Source organism: Oncorhynchus clarkii, unplaced genomic scaffold, assembly GCF_045791955.1.
Source record: "Oncorhynchus clarkii lewisi isolate Uvic-CL-2024 unplaced genomic scaffold, UVic_Ocla_1.0 unplaced_contig_617_pilon_pilon, whole genome shotgun sequence".
NCBI classification, from domain to species: domain Eukaryota; kingdom Metazoa; phylum Chordata; class Actinopteri; order Salmoniformes; family Salmonidae; genus Oncorhynchus; species Oncorhynchus clarkii.
The window spans coordinates 45361-61080 of record NW_027260883.1 but is presented as its reverse complement, the minus strand read 5'-3'; the positions used below and the strand labels follow the sequence as shown (position 1 = coordinate 61080).

The 15720-nt window shown below is 42.2% G+C and overlaps 2 protein-coding genes across 7 annotated transcripts in view; both read left to right on the top strand.

Moving 5' to 3' along the window:
- The first annotated feature begins 409 nt into the window (after positions 1-409).
- Positions 410-10983, top strand: LOC139402068 (arf-GAP with dual PH domain-containing protein 2-like). The gene is made up of 11 exons (XM_071146162.1): positions 410-636; positions 3338-3468; positions 3799-3890; positions 4294-4382; positions 4851-4963; positions 7349-7498; positions 7916-7999; positions 8671-8733; positions 8861-8938; positions 9089-9317; positions 9619-10983. The coding sequence occupies exons 1-11, from the start codon at positions 549-551 to the stop codon at positions 9645-9647; spliced, it is 1146 nt and encodes a 381-aa protein (XP_071002263.1). The 5' UTR covers positions 410-548; the 3' UTR covers positions 9648-10983.
- A 301-nt stretch (positions 10984-11284) lies between these two features.
- The window catches only part of LOC139402070 (mitochondrial Rho GTPase 1-A), a 30219-nt gene continuing 25783 nt past the window's right edge, over positions 11285-15720 (top strand). For 4 of the 6 annotated variants that reach the window (XR_011633197.1, XM_071146166.1, XM_071146165.1 and 1 more), the window contains exons 1-5: positions 11285-11722; positions 14639-14779; positions 15026-15069; positions 15162-15215; positions 15407-15459. Coding sequence is in view for 4 of the 6 variants with exons in the window: in XM_071146166.1 (XP_071002267.1) it covers positions 11686-11722; positions 14639-14779; positions 15026-15069; positions 15162-15215; positions 15407-15459 (329 nt within the window). In the remaining 2 variants the exon portion in view is untranslated. The remainder of the gene's footprint in view (positions 11723-14638; positions 14780-15025; positions 15070-15161; positions 15216-15406; positions 15460-15720) is intronic. The other 2 variants (XM_071146167.1, XR_011633198.1) reach the window with 2 other exon arrangements.

The following is a 15720-nucleotide window of genomic DNA, read 5'->3' as shown; positions in this document are numbered from 1 at the left end:
ATCACTTTTTTACTGTTCATATAATATAAATCCCACACACTTTACTAGTCCAAAGTGTTATTCTCTCATGAAATACAATGGCTTCATTATCTAATTGCAGGGAAGGATCAGTGATGTGTATATGTAAATCATTGGGTAGGATGTCTTTTTAAATATATCAACATTAATCAAGTCGGGTTAGATTGAGCACAACACAATCTAATGTAACAGAAGTGATTATGAAATATTTTTGTATTGTTTACATCTTTTGGTAAATTAATGTAATAAAACTTGGAAATAAAAAAGGACACGTGTAACAAGCCGCAGACGCTGCGTATCAAACAAAACCACACGCGTCATGTTTTCATTTCTGTAGTGGGAGGTTACAAAATAAAAATCACAAGCATTTTACGTTCGTCGTGGTCTTATGTACTGTAACACGTTCCAGTTTTCGTCCAAACTCACAGAAACGTCAACATTTGTATTTCGTTACGTAAATGGCTAATTACAACACTCATATTTAACCAAAATATTTCCTACATTCGATACAGATTTATATTCGCAAAATAATGGCAAACAAAGACAGAAACAAAACGATTTTGCTGGAATTGGGGAAACTGCCAGAAAACAACCAATGCGCAGACTGTAGCGCGCCGGGTGAGTGACAATGTAGTTCCATTTAAATCCTAGCCAATTCAAGAGTTCGGGATGAAGTTGCCAAGTGTACTATTTCTTCACATTAAATAATTCAGCCCATGTTCTGACTTGTATGTGTGTGGTGTGTTAAATAGTCATGTATAGGGTAAATGCTTGTGTGTGTCATGTAGACATCGCTTTCTCACTACTCAACAATAACTTCTACCTACAAGGCTTGCCCGCTCATTAGGCGACCGCTTATGGCGGAAGATTGAAGAGGGTGTCATTTTCTGCGCTAAACTGACCAAGACGCACCTCCAACCTCACGTAATTCTAGCCCCAAAACAATGTCAATTTCTCTCAACCAGTGTCATATGGGCTTTTTAGGTGAGCGCTGATGCCGCCCTGTGATAAGCAGTGCCCACTTTGTTATAGGCAGGGGCGCAAAATATTTAGCTTGTCTATTCCCAGCGCGCCTTTCTGGGGTGCTGTTGGAGAGACTGCCATACTCCACCAACTTTCCGTCCAAAAAAATGATTAACATAAATCATATAGCAGATATCGTAGCGTATATGGTATGTGACCTTTTCTGTAGCCCACAGGTAGGAGATAAAAGCTATGACAATGTAGTGTGAGACATCATGCAGGTTTTTCCGATCAAATAGCCTAACTAAATGACGCCCAATCAAATAAAAAAATGTGCTGACATGTTAACCAACAACGTATTAGGTGCGTTCGTAAATTCACTCTGGCGATCTACTCCCATTTCAGAGCACTCTCGTCTGTGTGTCAGAGCGCAGAGTAACATGCATTTTCCAACGCGCAACACACGTTGAATATGACAGTTGTCAGTAAACGTTGGCAAAAACAAGTTATTAAATTGTTGCCAGCAGCACAGTTAGTCGCCAACGCTCTAGATAACATGAAAACAGCCTTACAATTGCCAGAATGAGGTGTTCTCTCATTTGTCTGGAAGTGGCTAGCTAGCCAAGTTAGCTTGAGTTATGAGGTCAGAACGCTCGGATCAACCCTACTCCTCAGCCAGTGCTCTCCGGGAGCGAAACGCTCTGAATTTATGAACAGACAATCTGACAATGCTTTGAATTTACGAACGCCCAGAGTGCACTCTGGCACTCCAAAGTTAATTTATGAACACACCGTTGTAATGCGCTTACACATTCGAGCGTCTCTCAGCCTATGTTATGCAAATTAGTTACTGTATGTGATGATGACGCTGGGGCATGCTGAGGGAGAGTTTTTCGAGAGGCGCTTGTGTGTTTCCGGTTAGTGCTTGGGTGCACTGTGTTCATCCAAGTAAATTACAATTTGATCATTTTATGGGAAATAATCGTACTCGAATGTTTGTGAGTCAACAAACTACATGTGAGTTTCGGTGGCCTTACAGGCTCATTACAATATCCTAAAAAAAGGACCGGTCAAATTAAAATGGGAAATATGGAATGGATAATCAGGCTACAACTGCTGTCCAGGACTTTCACCATAGGAGCTAAATTGTCATGATCTGTGGTTTCAAGTTTGTTTTTGATGAGCTGATCATAGTGAAAAATAAAATACTTCTGCATTTCCTGCTGTGTAAACCAGTGGAGGCTGCTGAGGGGAGGACGACTCACAATAATGGCTGGAATGGAGCAAATGGAATGGCATGGCATCAAACACATGGAAACCGTGTGTTTGTTGTATTTGATACCATTCCACCTATTTCGCTCCAACCGTTACCACAACCCCATCCTCCCCAATTAAGGTGCCACCAACCTCCTGTGGTGTAAACACATTGCAAATAGGCTCAGGATATCTCCTGATAACGTTAGGTAGCTGATATTTAGAGCTTAAATAGCCTAATTGATTAGTCACAGGAATCAGGACTAATAAAGCAAATGCAACAGCCTGTTTTACAAATGGTGGGCCTAACACATGGATGGGCATTCATAAAATTACGTTGCAGGTGGACAGGGTAGGCAACACCCCAGTAAGCACGGACCAGCAGTTGTTTTTTGGTGCAGTCCAGCCCGGCCTTGATTTCCACGGACGTTGGTTTTTGATCTGGCCTGGATAAGCGTTGATTTGGCCCAAACATAGACATCTATAAATGATGTTGACATAGTGGCAGGGTAGCCTAGTGCTTGGAGCGTTGGACTAGTAACTGAAAGGTTGCAAGTTCAAATCCCCGAGCTGACAAGGTACAAATCTGTTGTTCTGCCCCTTTTCAACTTTAATTCCGAACGGAAAATGAACCTGATTTCAAATGTCCGGAAAATACGTGTTTTCAACTTCTGGGAAAATATATATTTTTAACATTAATTCAGAACCAAAATGGAACCGGATTTCAATGTCCGGACAATACGTCTTTTCATCTTTCATTCAGAACCTAACTTCAACGTCTGGACAATACGTCTTTTCATCTTTCATTCAGAACCTAACTTCAACATCTGGAAAATACGTATTTTCAACATCAGTTTGCTTACTGGTACTATTTTTAGTTTTACAGGGGCAGTGATATTTTTGTCTTGCCTAGGTGACAGAATAACCAGGACTGGCCTGAGCACCATTTGACTATTTTGAAAGATATCTGTGATTTTCAGTGCTGAGTGACACCACACAGAGATGGTCATTCATTCTTTGATCTGTTTTTCCATGAGTTTTGAGTGATCTTGAGTCTTGTCTCTTTCTGGTGATCCTCCCGTCCTCTGCATACACTGTATAGATCCTGACTGGGCGTCCTATAAGCTGGGTGTATTTGTGTGTCTGAACTGCTCTGGAGTGCACCGCAACCTGTCCAACATCAGCCGCGTTAAATCTATACGGCTCGACTTCTGGGATGACGAGCTAGTGAAGGTAATGAATGGATCTCTTACAGCAGGGGTCAACACCAACCCTGGTTCTGGAGATCTTACAGGGTGTTCAGGTGTCTCGTTCCAGCCCAACACTAACCAGATCAATCCATCAACAAATGATCATTAACTTTGTGCTGGGGTGGAATAAAAGCCTTCACAACCAGTATCTCTTCAAGACCAGGTTTTGTGACCACTACATGTCAATTTCACTCCTGGTTCTCATCTTGGAGGACCACTTTGGGTACTGGTTTGGTTTGCAATCTTAATCAATACAATGTATTTATGTCCTCTGTCAATTTCCTTCTTTTGGGGTGTTTGTTTGGGTACAAAGTTCATGAAAACCAATGGAAATGCCACAGGCAGAGCCATCTATGAGAAAGCAGTCCCAGCATTCTACTACCGGCCCCAGCAAGAAGACTGTGCGTAAGTATTGCCATCCCAGGTAATTTCACTACTTCACTGACAAGTGCTCTTGGCACTGGGCACTCGTTTTTGTACAAACGAATGGCAGGATTTAGGGAAGTTGAAGGATGCTGACTTTGCGCATCAATGTAGGAAGGGAAAGGAAAGGATTGTATTGTTTAAAAAAATAAAGAAGTGGAACTTCTGACAATGGAATTATAAATAATTTAACCAGTCAGTCCATTGTTGTCTCTCCCTCCCAATGAAAAATTATTTGTCTTTTGAAGGTTTAAGAAAAACAAATGCAATGGACAATACTTAGGGTTTCTATTCACCCTGTCTAAAACAATGCAGGAGAAACTGTGGACTCAAGGATCCGATAAGCCTGTGAAACTGTAGAACATTTAATCCTTTTTACCCCCAGCGTCTTAAGGGAGCAGTGGATAAGAGCAAAATATGAGAGGATGGAATTTACCGGCGAGACAAAGTATCCCCCACTGGCCTACACAACAGGTGAACTGGCTTTACTGCTTGTCTGTGGACGTTCAAATCACATGTTATAACACAGAGAACCCCTGCCATTTCTTCTATATTTCTGTATTATTTTAATTGTGGTCTTCTGTAGCTCAGTTGGTAGAACATGGCTCTTGAAACGCCAGGATAGTAGGTTTGATTCCCAGGGCCACCTCTACATGACAAATGTATGCGTGCATGATTGTAGGTCGGTTTGGATAAAAGCGTTTGCTAAATGACATACATTGAAATATTGTCCACAGTGAGGCATTTTGCAAGGTCAATGTAGTTTGTTCATCGTACACTGACAAGAAAAACCTATTCTTGTCACACTGACACTTCTGTGGACCTACAGCAGAGCATCGTTCACTTGAGTGAAAACCACACACAGACACATGAAAGGCATACCCACATGTATTGATGAGTTACGGAGACGTAACAAAGTACACTTCTTTGGGTCCATTCCAGGTTTCTATGAAGGGATGCTGTGGAAGAAGGGGAAGGAGAAGGGACAGTTTCAGAGAAGGAAGTTTGTTCTGTCTGAGAAGGAATTCACCCTGGTTTACTTCAACAAGGAGGATGTAAGTGTGAGGTCATTGACATGCTGGGTAGCTTTTCTGCACGGCCAAATTTCTAAACTGTTAATGGTCACATACAGTGCCTTGCGAAAGTATTCGGCCCCCTTGAACTTTGCGACCTTTTGCCACATTTCAGGCTTCAAACATAAAGATATAAAACTGTATTTTTTTGTGAAGAATCAACAACAAGTGGGACACAATCATGAAGTGGAACGACATTTATTGGATATTTTTCCACCTTTTTTAACAAATCAAAAACTGAAAAATTGGGCGTGCAAAATTATTCAGCCCCTTTACTTTCAGTGCAGCAAACTCTCTCCAGAAGTTCAGTGAGGATCTCTGAATGATCCAATGTTGACCTAAATGACTAATGATGATAAATACAATCCACCTGTGTGTAATCATGTCTCCGTATAAATGCACCTGCACTATGATAGTCTCAGAGGTCCGCTAAAAGCGCAGAGAGCATCATGAAGAACAAGGAACACACCAGGCAAGTCCGAGATACTGTTGTGAAGAAGTTTAAAGCCGGATTTGGATACAAAAATATTTCCCAAGCTTTAAACATCCCAAGGAGCACTGTGCAAGCGATAATATTGAAATGGAAGGAGTATCAGACCACTGCAAATCTACCAAGACCTGGCCGTCCCTCTAAACTTTCAGCTCATACAAGGAGAAGACTGATCAGAGATGCAGCCAAGAGGCCCATGATCACTCTGGATGAATTGCAGAGATCTACAGCTGAGGTGGGAGACTCTGTCCATAGGACAACAATCAGTCGTATATTGCACAAATCTGGCCTTTATGGAAGAGTGGCAAGAAGAAAGCCATTTCTTAAAGATATCCATAAAAAGTGTTGTTTAAAGTTTGCCACAAGCCACCTGGGAGACACGCCAAACATGTGGAAGAAGGTGCTCTGGTCAGATGAAACCAAAATTGAACTTTTTGGCAACAATGCAAAACATTATGTTTGGCGTAAAAGCAACACAGCTCATCACCCTGAACACACCATCCCCACTGTCAAACATGGTGGTGGCAGCATCATGGTTTGGGCCTACTTTTCTTCAGCAGGGACAGGGAAGATGGTTAAAATTGACGGGAAGATGGATGGAGCCAAATACAGGACCATTCTGGAAGAAAACCTGATGGAGTCTGCAAAAGACCTGAGACTGGGACGGAGATTTGTCTTCCAACAAGACAATGATCCAAAACATAAAGCAAAATCTACAATGGAATGGTTCAAAACTAAACATATCCAGGTGTTAGAATGGCCAAGTCAAAGTCCAGACCTGAATCCAATTGAGAATCTGTGGAAAGAACTGAAAACTGCTGTTCACAAATGCTCTCCATCCAACCTCACTGAGCTCGAGCTGTTTTGCAAGGAGGAATGGGAAAAAATGTCAGTCTCTCGATGTGCAAAACTGATAGAGACATACCCCAAGCGACTTACAGCTGTAATCGCAGCAAAAGGTGGCGCTACAAAGTATTAACTTAAGGGGGCTGAATAATTTTGCACGCCCAATTTTTCAGTTTTTGATTTGTTAAAAAAGTTTGAAATATCCAATAAATGTCGTTCCACTTCATGATTGTGTCCCACTTGTTGTTGATTCTTCACAAAAAAATACAGTTTTATATCTTTATGTTTGAAGCCTGAAATGTGGCAAAAGGTCGCAAAGTTCAAGGGGGCCGAATACTTTCGCAAGGCACTGTACTTTGAACGTGTGACTACTGAAAGGTGAAAAGAGTGCAGTGCCTGTCGTGGTCATTTCCTGTATTACTAAACATTGAGAGAGCAAACCACACACAAGTCAGAGTATGTTATAAAGTCCATATTTAATGATATATGAGCTTCCCTGTGACTCTCAGATCAATTCAGTGTCTATAAATGAATTCTCTGAGAGTGCTTACAAAACAGTTCTTAGTATCAATTATAGCCAAGACACACCCATCTCAACTCACATGACAAATAACAGATCTTAGGAACATTACACAAATAAGATTTTACTTGAAAGAGGAGTATCCCATAGGTAGATAGCATTAGCTATACATTATTGTTCAGTTTGGTCTCCTAAATAAAGTTCCTATCTCGTTCTTGGTACCACTTAGGACCAAAACATTACCTCATCCAATGGCATTTATCAATTGTCAATTCTAGATACTCCCATCTCAAATACACCCCCTCCTGGACATGTGTCTACTGAAAGGTGAAAAGAGTTCAGTGTCATAGCTCTGCTAATATTTACAGGGGTTCACTTGTGAATCATCTTAACATAATTTGACTATGACATATGTTCAGTTTTCTCTCAAGTCAGGCTTACAAATAGTTAAGCCACATTGTTGAATTTTCACTGGGCTTGCATTGTACACATCATCACTCTGCGCCCTCAGCCGTCCAAAGGGCCCAAAGCGCTCATCTCCATCAAAGATGTGAATGTGACCTTTCAACCTGAGAAAATTGGTCACGCCCATGGTCTGCAGATTACCTACCAGAAAGACAGCCACACCAGAAGTATTTTTGTCTACCACGGAAGTGGAGAGGTGGGCATTTTTCTCTGTATTTCGCTCTTTATTATAGAAGAGTAGCTTTTGTATAGCCTGGTGATCAAAGATCTGTCACTGTGTTTTATACAACTGCCATATGTTTGTTATGAAAGTGAAAAGTACAGAGGAGTTGGATAAATCACAAACTGATCTCCTGGTACTACCAGTTGAGATAAGAGAAAGACGTTTGCCGTCACATGGCCTCATCCAAAACACGAGGAAGTGGATAAGTGAGCAAGAAGCCATGCTAAAATATTTACAACTTTGCAAAACAAGCTTTGTTAGTATTTTTGTCTGAGATCTTTGTTGATCTGCTTGTATTCACAGTTGGTTGGAGATAGTTTTTATGGCATCCCCCTGTAGCAGATTATGCTGTATATCAGTGTGTAAAGCTTACTAGTCTTCCCTGCTCAGGAGATTGTCAACTGGTTCAATGCCATTCGAGCTGCTCGCTTTGCCTACCTGAAAACAGCATACCCCACAGGAAGTGATAAAGAAGTAAGTGTTTGTTAGACTATATTTCAGTAAAGTTCTCTCTGGTATATGCCCTTCTTTTCAACCATGTTTGTACCGGCACAGTATCTCTATTTCCGTCAAATCAGAGGCTACCAATGTCTCCCCCACATGAATTTGGTATTTTTATTGTCCCCTGTAGACCATTCACTTTAGGGTGTAAATATACTATAAATTCCATTATTATACTTATGATAAAATGTCTATTATATTCTACTGAGCCATTTACTTTATGTTGTTATTCTTATTGTTGTTGCATTGTCGAGAAAGAACTTGCAAGTAAGCATTTCATTGGACGGTCTATACCACGTGTATCCTGTACATACGACTAATAAAACGTGAAACTATAGGGTTTTGTTATGCCGTGTGAAGACAGACTTCAATGAATCAATGCATTAGAGGAAGTTCAACACGTTTCAATTTTGAGAGGGTGTCACAAGATAGTATTTCCAGTAACTATTGGTTTGGTTTTATGTTGCAGAATACCAGTACATTTAGATGTAAATATTTCCTAAAGAACAGACAGTGGTTCCTAGTGCCTAAGCACATATTCAGCAACCATAGCAATCAATAACTACTGTTGCAATTAGCAATAAATGAATTGATGCTTATAAATACTTCTACTGTATTCCTCTTCATTATGTGTATTCTGACAGTTGAGGACTAGAATTACCAGAAACTACCTCAAAGAAGGATACATGGAGAAGACAGGTCCTATGGTAGGTAGTTACTTTGTGATTATCATACTAAATAATGACATTGGATAGAAGAAACGTAAAGTGACCTGGTTGTTACAATGTAATCGCATTATGAACACTGTGACAATAAAGTGTATTTGTTGGGAAGCAAAAGGAGACGTTCAAAAAGAGATGGTTCATCTTGGACTCCCAAGACAGGAAGCTCCTTTACTTCAAAAGCCAGCTGGTAAGAAAGGAGTTCACCTCCTCATTATCTCAAAACGGTGTGTGTGTGTGTGTGTGTGTGTGTGTGTGTGTATTCGCTGTGTACCTGTGTGTATCCCTCGAATCCTAATCTCTACACTATCAACATGTTGTGTGTGTCTGTTTACTACAGGATGCTGAGGAGCTGGGAGTTGTGTTCATCGGCACAGAGACCAATGGTTACTCAGTGAGCGAGTGCATTCCCAAAAGGACCAGAGGCAACCGGTGGAGGTGTGGAGTCACAGTGGACACGCCGGACCGCCAGTTTGTCTTCATGTGTGAGCAGGAGAGGGAACAGAGAGAGTGGGTGGAGGCCCTCAGAGAGGTCATCTCTAAACCCATGCAGCCCCAGGACTACACCAGTAAGAGCCATGTCACCAGTATTCACACCACAGGAGACTCCTGAGGGGAGGATGGCTCATAATAATGGGCAGAACGGAGCGGATGGAATGGCATCAAACACATGGAAACCATGTGTTTGATGTATTTGATACCATGCCACTGATTCCGCTCCAGCCTATTCCACGAGCCCGTCCTCCCAAATGAAGGTGCCACAAACCCCCTGACACACATACACACTATGCACGTACTGTACATAGTATATATTCATACACCATATGGTGAATAACCTAATATACGCTTTTCTGGCTTGTCTTGTTTCAGCTGAAGCCAACATCCGAGGGAAGAGTTGACTTTAGAGAGAGAGCCGAGGGAAGAGTTGACTTTCGAGAGAGCACTGACTTTCGAGAGAGATTCCACCAACATTGGCTGCAAAACCCACTCTGAAGACTCATCTACACTGAACAAATACATAAACACAACATGCAACAATTTCAAAGATTTTACTGAGTTACAGTTTAAATAAGGAAATCAGTCTGTTGAAATAAATTAATTCTGACCTAATCTATGGATTTCACAACTGGGAATACAAATATGCATCTATTGGTCACAGATACAGAAAACCAGTTAGTATCTGGTGTGACCACTATATGACTCATGCAGCGTGACACATCCTCTTCGCAAGTTGATCAGGCTGTTGATTGTGGCATGTGGAATGTTGTCCCACTGCTGTTCAATAGTTGCTGGATACTGGCGGGAACTGGAACACGCTGTCGATCCAGAGCAATCCCAAACATGCTCAATTAGTGACATGGTTGGTGAGTATGCAAGCCATGGAAGAACTGTGATTTTTTTGGATTCCAGGAATTGTGTACAGATCCTTGCGACATGAGGCCGTCCATAATCAGGCTGAAACTTAAGGTGATGGCGGCTGATGAATGGCACGACAATGGTCACGACAGGATCTCGTCACGGAGTCTCTATGGAGTCAAATTGCCATCAATAAAATGCAATTGTGTTCATTTTCCGTAGCTTTATGCCTTCCCAAATCATAACCCCACCGCCATGATGGGGCACTCTATTCACAACGTTGAGCTTCCCTGAGACCGTTTCTGGCAAGTTTGTGCCGAAATTCTTCAGTTTTGCAAACCCACAGTTTCATCAGCTATCCGGGTGGGGATGGGCTCAGATGATCCCCCAGATGAAGAAGCAGAATGTGGTGGTCCTAACATTTTAGAGAAATACATTTTTTGGTGCATCTGGAACATTTCTGGGATCTTTTATTTCAGCTCATGCAACATGGGACCAACACTTTACATGTTGTGTTTCTATTTTTGTTCAGTATATAAGAAAACTTCCAGTATCACTGCATTGAATGTATCCCCCTTAGTGACAGCAGGCCTCTAAATATATTACTTCTTGGAGGACAATGTCTAGGACTGTGGGTTGTTTATTTACAATGCAGATACATGGTTCTACTGGAATTATTGAAAAATGAATTGGGGCAGTACTGTCTCACCACAAATGATGGACAAATACTAGATGCCTTGCTTGGCATGGAAGGTAAAATTGTTATTCTCAAACCTTACCTATTAAAATGGCAGAGTTGTGTGTCCCGTGTGCACTTGTTTTATGTGTGAAACCAGGTCAATTCTGTTGCTATGAGAAAGGAAGTGAGTGTGCGTACATGTTATAAAATTAATATCAACTGGAATAATATCTAATACCAACTGTGATTACTAATAAAAACGGTGATAATATAACAACTATGTATTAGAAGGGTATGTTTTTAGCCCTTTTCTTTAACAAAGGGTATGCCATACCCCCTCAATTCGAGCCCTCAGCGTCTTCTGAGTTGAGAGCAATTGAATCCCTGCCTCCTTTATCATTTCACAATACAATCAAATCAAGCCACTACATTTGAATTCCAAGCCAATGTCACCACATGAGCGCTAGAGGGTAGCAGATGCGTTGTCTAGTATGTTTCGACAGCGTTTGTCTGCTACTGTTTGCCGTAGTTGCCGGGTATTGGAGGTCAGCTTGGAGGAGGCGTGCGTCTGAAATATTTCGTGCAAAATGTCATGAAAGTACAGAAAATAAAGGAATATAGCGTTTTAAACAATTATGTCATTTACAAAAATGTGTATCGCTGTTGAGCGTGGAACTTCAATTGTACAAGAAGCGAGAGAAACGATAACAAATTAACGGAGAAATTCCTCCGTCCGTTTTGTCCTACAAAGAAAGAGGCGCAGACCACAGTTTGACAGCGCAGTCTAAACTGCGCAGGCCTGGCATTAGATAAACTGCTGTAGGGCGGCATCAAAGAATATATGATATTTATGAAAGAACAAAGACTTTATTGATTTGTGAATTAAAAAAACAGTTGCAAATATGAGGAAGGACGTGAGGATATTACTCGTTGGGGAACGTAAGTGGCTGATTCATTAAATATAGCTGGCGCTTGATGCCTACACAGTAATTAGCTAGCATGCTAGCTAGCTTAACTCCGCGAATACATTCAATTAATCAAAATACAGGGTATATACGAATGTACACCTAGGTTGTGTTTTGTACTTGTATGACCGCACAACTAAGAATACCATTGCATCGAACTGATTCAATGTGACATTGTGAAGACGTTAAGCCAACAACATACCTCGCTAACTAGCAAATGCCGCAGTCAAATGTGAATGGCTAGTTAATAAAGACTGTTGGTTCGTTCACTTAGTAATACGAACACAGTAGCTGTAGTTATTTAAAGTATGTTTGGTGTAACTTCTAGCCACAGTAATTAACTAGTTAGCTAGTAATGTAGGTTAGGATCGTATCAATAGAACACTCACTCAACCTTGCACGCGCTTTGCACTATCGATCTGTCCTCGTGCACACTGTCAGCTTGACATTCCATGGAACCAGTAGAAATCATGTTCTGCTCAGATTTGTGTATTTTAGCCATTTGGCCACATTGCAACTTTTGGCCTCCACAATACACTTCTCCCAAATCCCCATTGCCACATCTAATGCACTTTGCAAATTAGGGCCCTATTTCATTTACATTCATCTTCTCCCATATCCACAATGCATATATTTTTAAGCTATGTCATTTAAAAAAAAATTGAGAGCGACAATGATCACATTGGTAAATTGGGTAGAATGTGATAGAACTGAGACCTTTAAAGGAACTTGTGACAACATGCTGGTTGTCCTCCTTTCTGCCCTGTGTTCTTCACTCACATCTGTTTATCAGATGCAACTGGCTGGCTGACCTACATTGACACATTCTCTTTGGCGTTGCTGACAGGTCCCTTGAGAGGGCAGCCAAAACCGTATGTGTGTATGCTAACGTTGGTGATATCACTCAGCAACCAAGGATGCATTTACACAGACAGTGATCTTTTTCACAATTACTGGAAAAGGAGCTGAACTGATTGGTCAAAAGACCAAGTAGTAGTCTAAAAGGATCAGAATTGGGCAGCCAGACTGTAAACACAGCTCAAGTGTCCATAGATACAAGTCCTTTCCATGCACCTGCAGAGGCTGCCCCTGTTCTTGAACTTGGTGAACTGTCCTACCGCCCTTGAAGCAGGAGCCCATTCACTGATCTGACTCAACATAATAAGCTACTGCAGGCTAATTGAACCCGGCTTGATAAAACCCCTCCATCGGCGTTAGATCAATGGTTATGGTAGGAAAAAAGGATGCATGTTGAAACGTATCAGAACTGCAACTCTCTGTGCAGTATCTGCAGCCCTGTGTCCTCTGGCTGTGCACCATATCAGAACTGCAACTCTCTGTGCAGTATCTGCAGCCCTGTGTCCTCTGGCTGTGCACCATATCAGAACTGCAACTCTCTGTGCAGTATCTGCAGCCCTGTGTCCTCTGGCTGTGCACCATATCAGAACTGCAACTCTCTGTGCAGTATCTGCAGCCCTGTGTCCTCTGGCTGTGCACCATATCAGAACTGCAACTCTCTGTGCAGTATCTGCAGCCCTGTGTCCTCTGGCTGTGCACCATATCAGAACTGCAACTCTCTGTGCAGTATCTGCAGCCCTGTGTCCTCTGGCTGTGCTCTATGGTGCTGGATTCAATCAAGTCATGGAATTTAATAAGACACTCCAACACTTAACTAGTCCCTGTTCATGCTTGCCAGCTGCTCTTATCTTCACACTTCAGTCACTCAACACATCAGTCTAACAGTCTGTAATGTATGCAGAGCCCTAGCCGACACAATCTCAAATTTATTCTACACTGCCTTCACCCACCTAGATAAGAGGAATATCTATGTGAGAATGCTGTTCATTGACTACAGCTCAGCGTTCAACACCTTTGTCACCTCCAAACTCGTCACCAAGCTTAGGACCCTGGGACTGAACACTTCCCTCTGCAACTGGATCCTGGACTTCCTGACGGGCCACTCCCAGGTGGTGAGGGTAGGCAACATCACCTCCGCCACGCTGACCCTCAACACGGGGTCCCCACAGGGGTGTGTGCGATTAGTTCCGTCCTGTACTCTGCACATGACTCCAACACCAAGTTTGCTGACGGCACGATGGTGGTAGGCCTGATCACCAGCGACGATAAGACAGCCTACAGGGAGGATGTCAGTTACATGACAGTGTGGTCCCGGAGCAACAACCTTTCCCTCAACGTCAGTAAGACCAAGGAGCTGATCTTGGACTACAGGAAACGGGGGAGGGGGCGAGCACTCCCCCATCCACATCCCTGGGGCTGCAAATATTTATACTGACTCTACGCACTCACATACATTCATCATATATGCTACTCTTTTTATCATATTTCCTGATGCTTAGTCACCTTACCCCTATACATATATACCCCTATCAGTATCTCTGCACATTGTAAATATGCTATTGGAACTGACCATGTGTATATAGCATACTTACTTCATGTTCTTATTTCTATTTCTCATGTTTTTGCTCCACCTTGTTAGTTTTTGTTCAACATTGATATTGATTACTGCATTGTTGGGGTTAGAGCTGGCAAAGAACAGCATGACACTGTACTTGTCCACGTGACGTTGTCCACGTACCTTGAAACCTGCACATTGAATGGTACAATGTTGAGAGGTGACACTAAAGCTCAATTGATGATGTCTCCCTGTGTGAGATGATCTCCCATCACAGGGAGTATCTCCTCATTGTAGCCTGGTTCCAGATCTGTTTGTGCCGTCTCGCCAACTCCTATGGTCATTGTCACTGTCATTGTCACATGACCATAGGAGTTGGCAAGACAGCACAAATAGATCTGGAATCAGGCTATCCTGATTGCAATCACACACTGATGCTTCTGTCTGACTCACACACTTGTCCTCTCGTCTCCACAGCCAAAGTGGGGAAGACGTCTCTGATCATGTCACTGGTCAGCGAGGAGTTCCCTGACGACGTTCCCCTTCGAGCAGAGGAGATCACCATCCCAGCAGACGTAACTCCAGAGAGAGTCCCCACACACATAGTGGACTACTCAGGTAACGCCACAGACCATACAGCCTGAACGTCAATCAATACTGAATGTTTAATGCTGAACACTGTTCAGTGTTACTAGACTGCCCCTACAGACAGACTATTATTTTTCGGAACTGGGATTCAGTCAATGCATGTTATGGCTGGAAACTGTGCTCTACTGACAGTACTTACGACAGTGGAGTAGGAGACGTGTCAGATTGACAAGACAATATCATACTGTCTTTGATGTTGTTGTCTTGTGTCTGTAGAAGCAGAACAGTCAGACGAGCAGTTGTATCAAGAAATATCAAAGGTTGGTAAGATACCATTTTAACCCTGTATTATCCCCATAAAGTAAACATCTATCCCCACCAAGGTAGAATAACATTCTCTCTTTTTTTACAGGCAAATGTTATTTGCATAGTTTACTCAGTCAACAACAAGAAGTCCATTGAGAAGGTCAGTTTATAAACCAAGCATTCTCTCTGACATTTTATATCTTGATTTAGTAACAGCGCACTGCCTACACGTTGTTAACTCTGTTCACCATGTCGGCCATATTGAATTAAAGAGAGCGCAGGGCAAGCCTGTGTTCTGAGTCTTGGCAGTGCAGCTGTAACAGGGTTTGATACGTGTTTTCTCTCTTCTAGGTGACAAGTCATTGGATTCCCCTCATAAACGACAGGACGGACAAGGATAGCAGGTGTGTGTGTAGTGTGCTTGTGGTGTGTGTGTGTGTCCCCTTGGTCAGGGACAGTGGGGGTATACAGTCTGTTACTAAATCCCCGGTGCATTTGGAAATGACTGCACCAACACCTAAAGTGCTGGTGTAGTTTTTGACAGCTTTGCCACATTTCACTTAGTAGATTGAAACGGGTGTCAAGTCATTTCAATGACATGCCATTCATTATAAGACCAGCCTGCTATATGGACCAGTTATGTCATAGACAAGGGAAAGTACAGT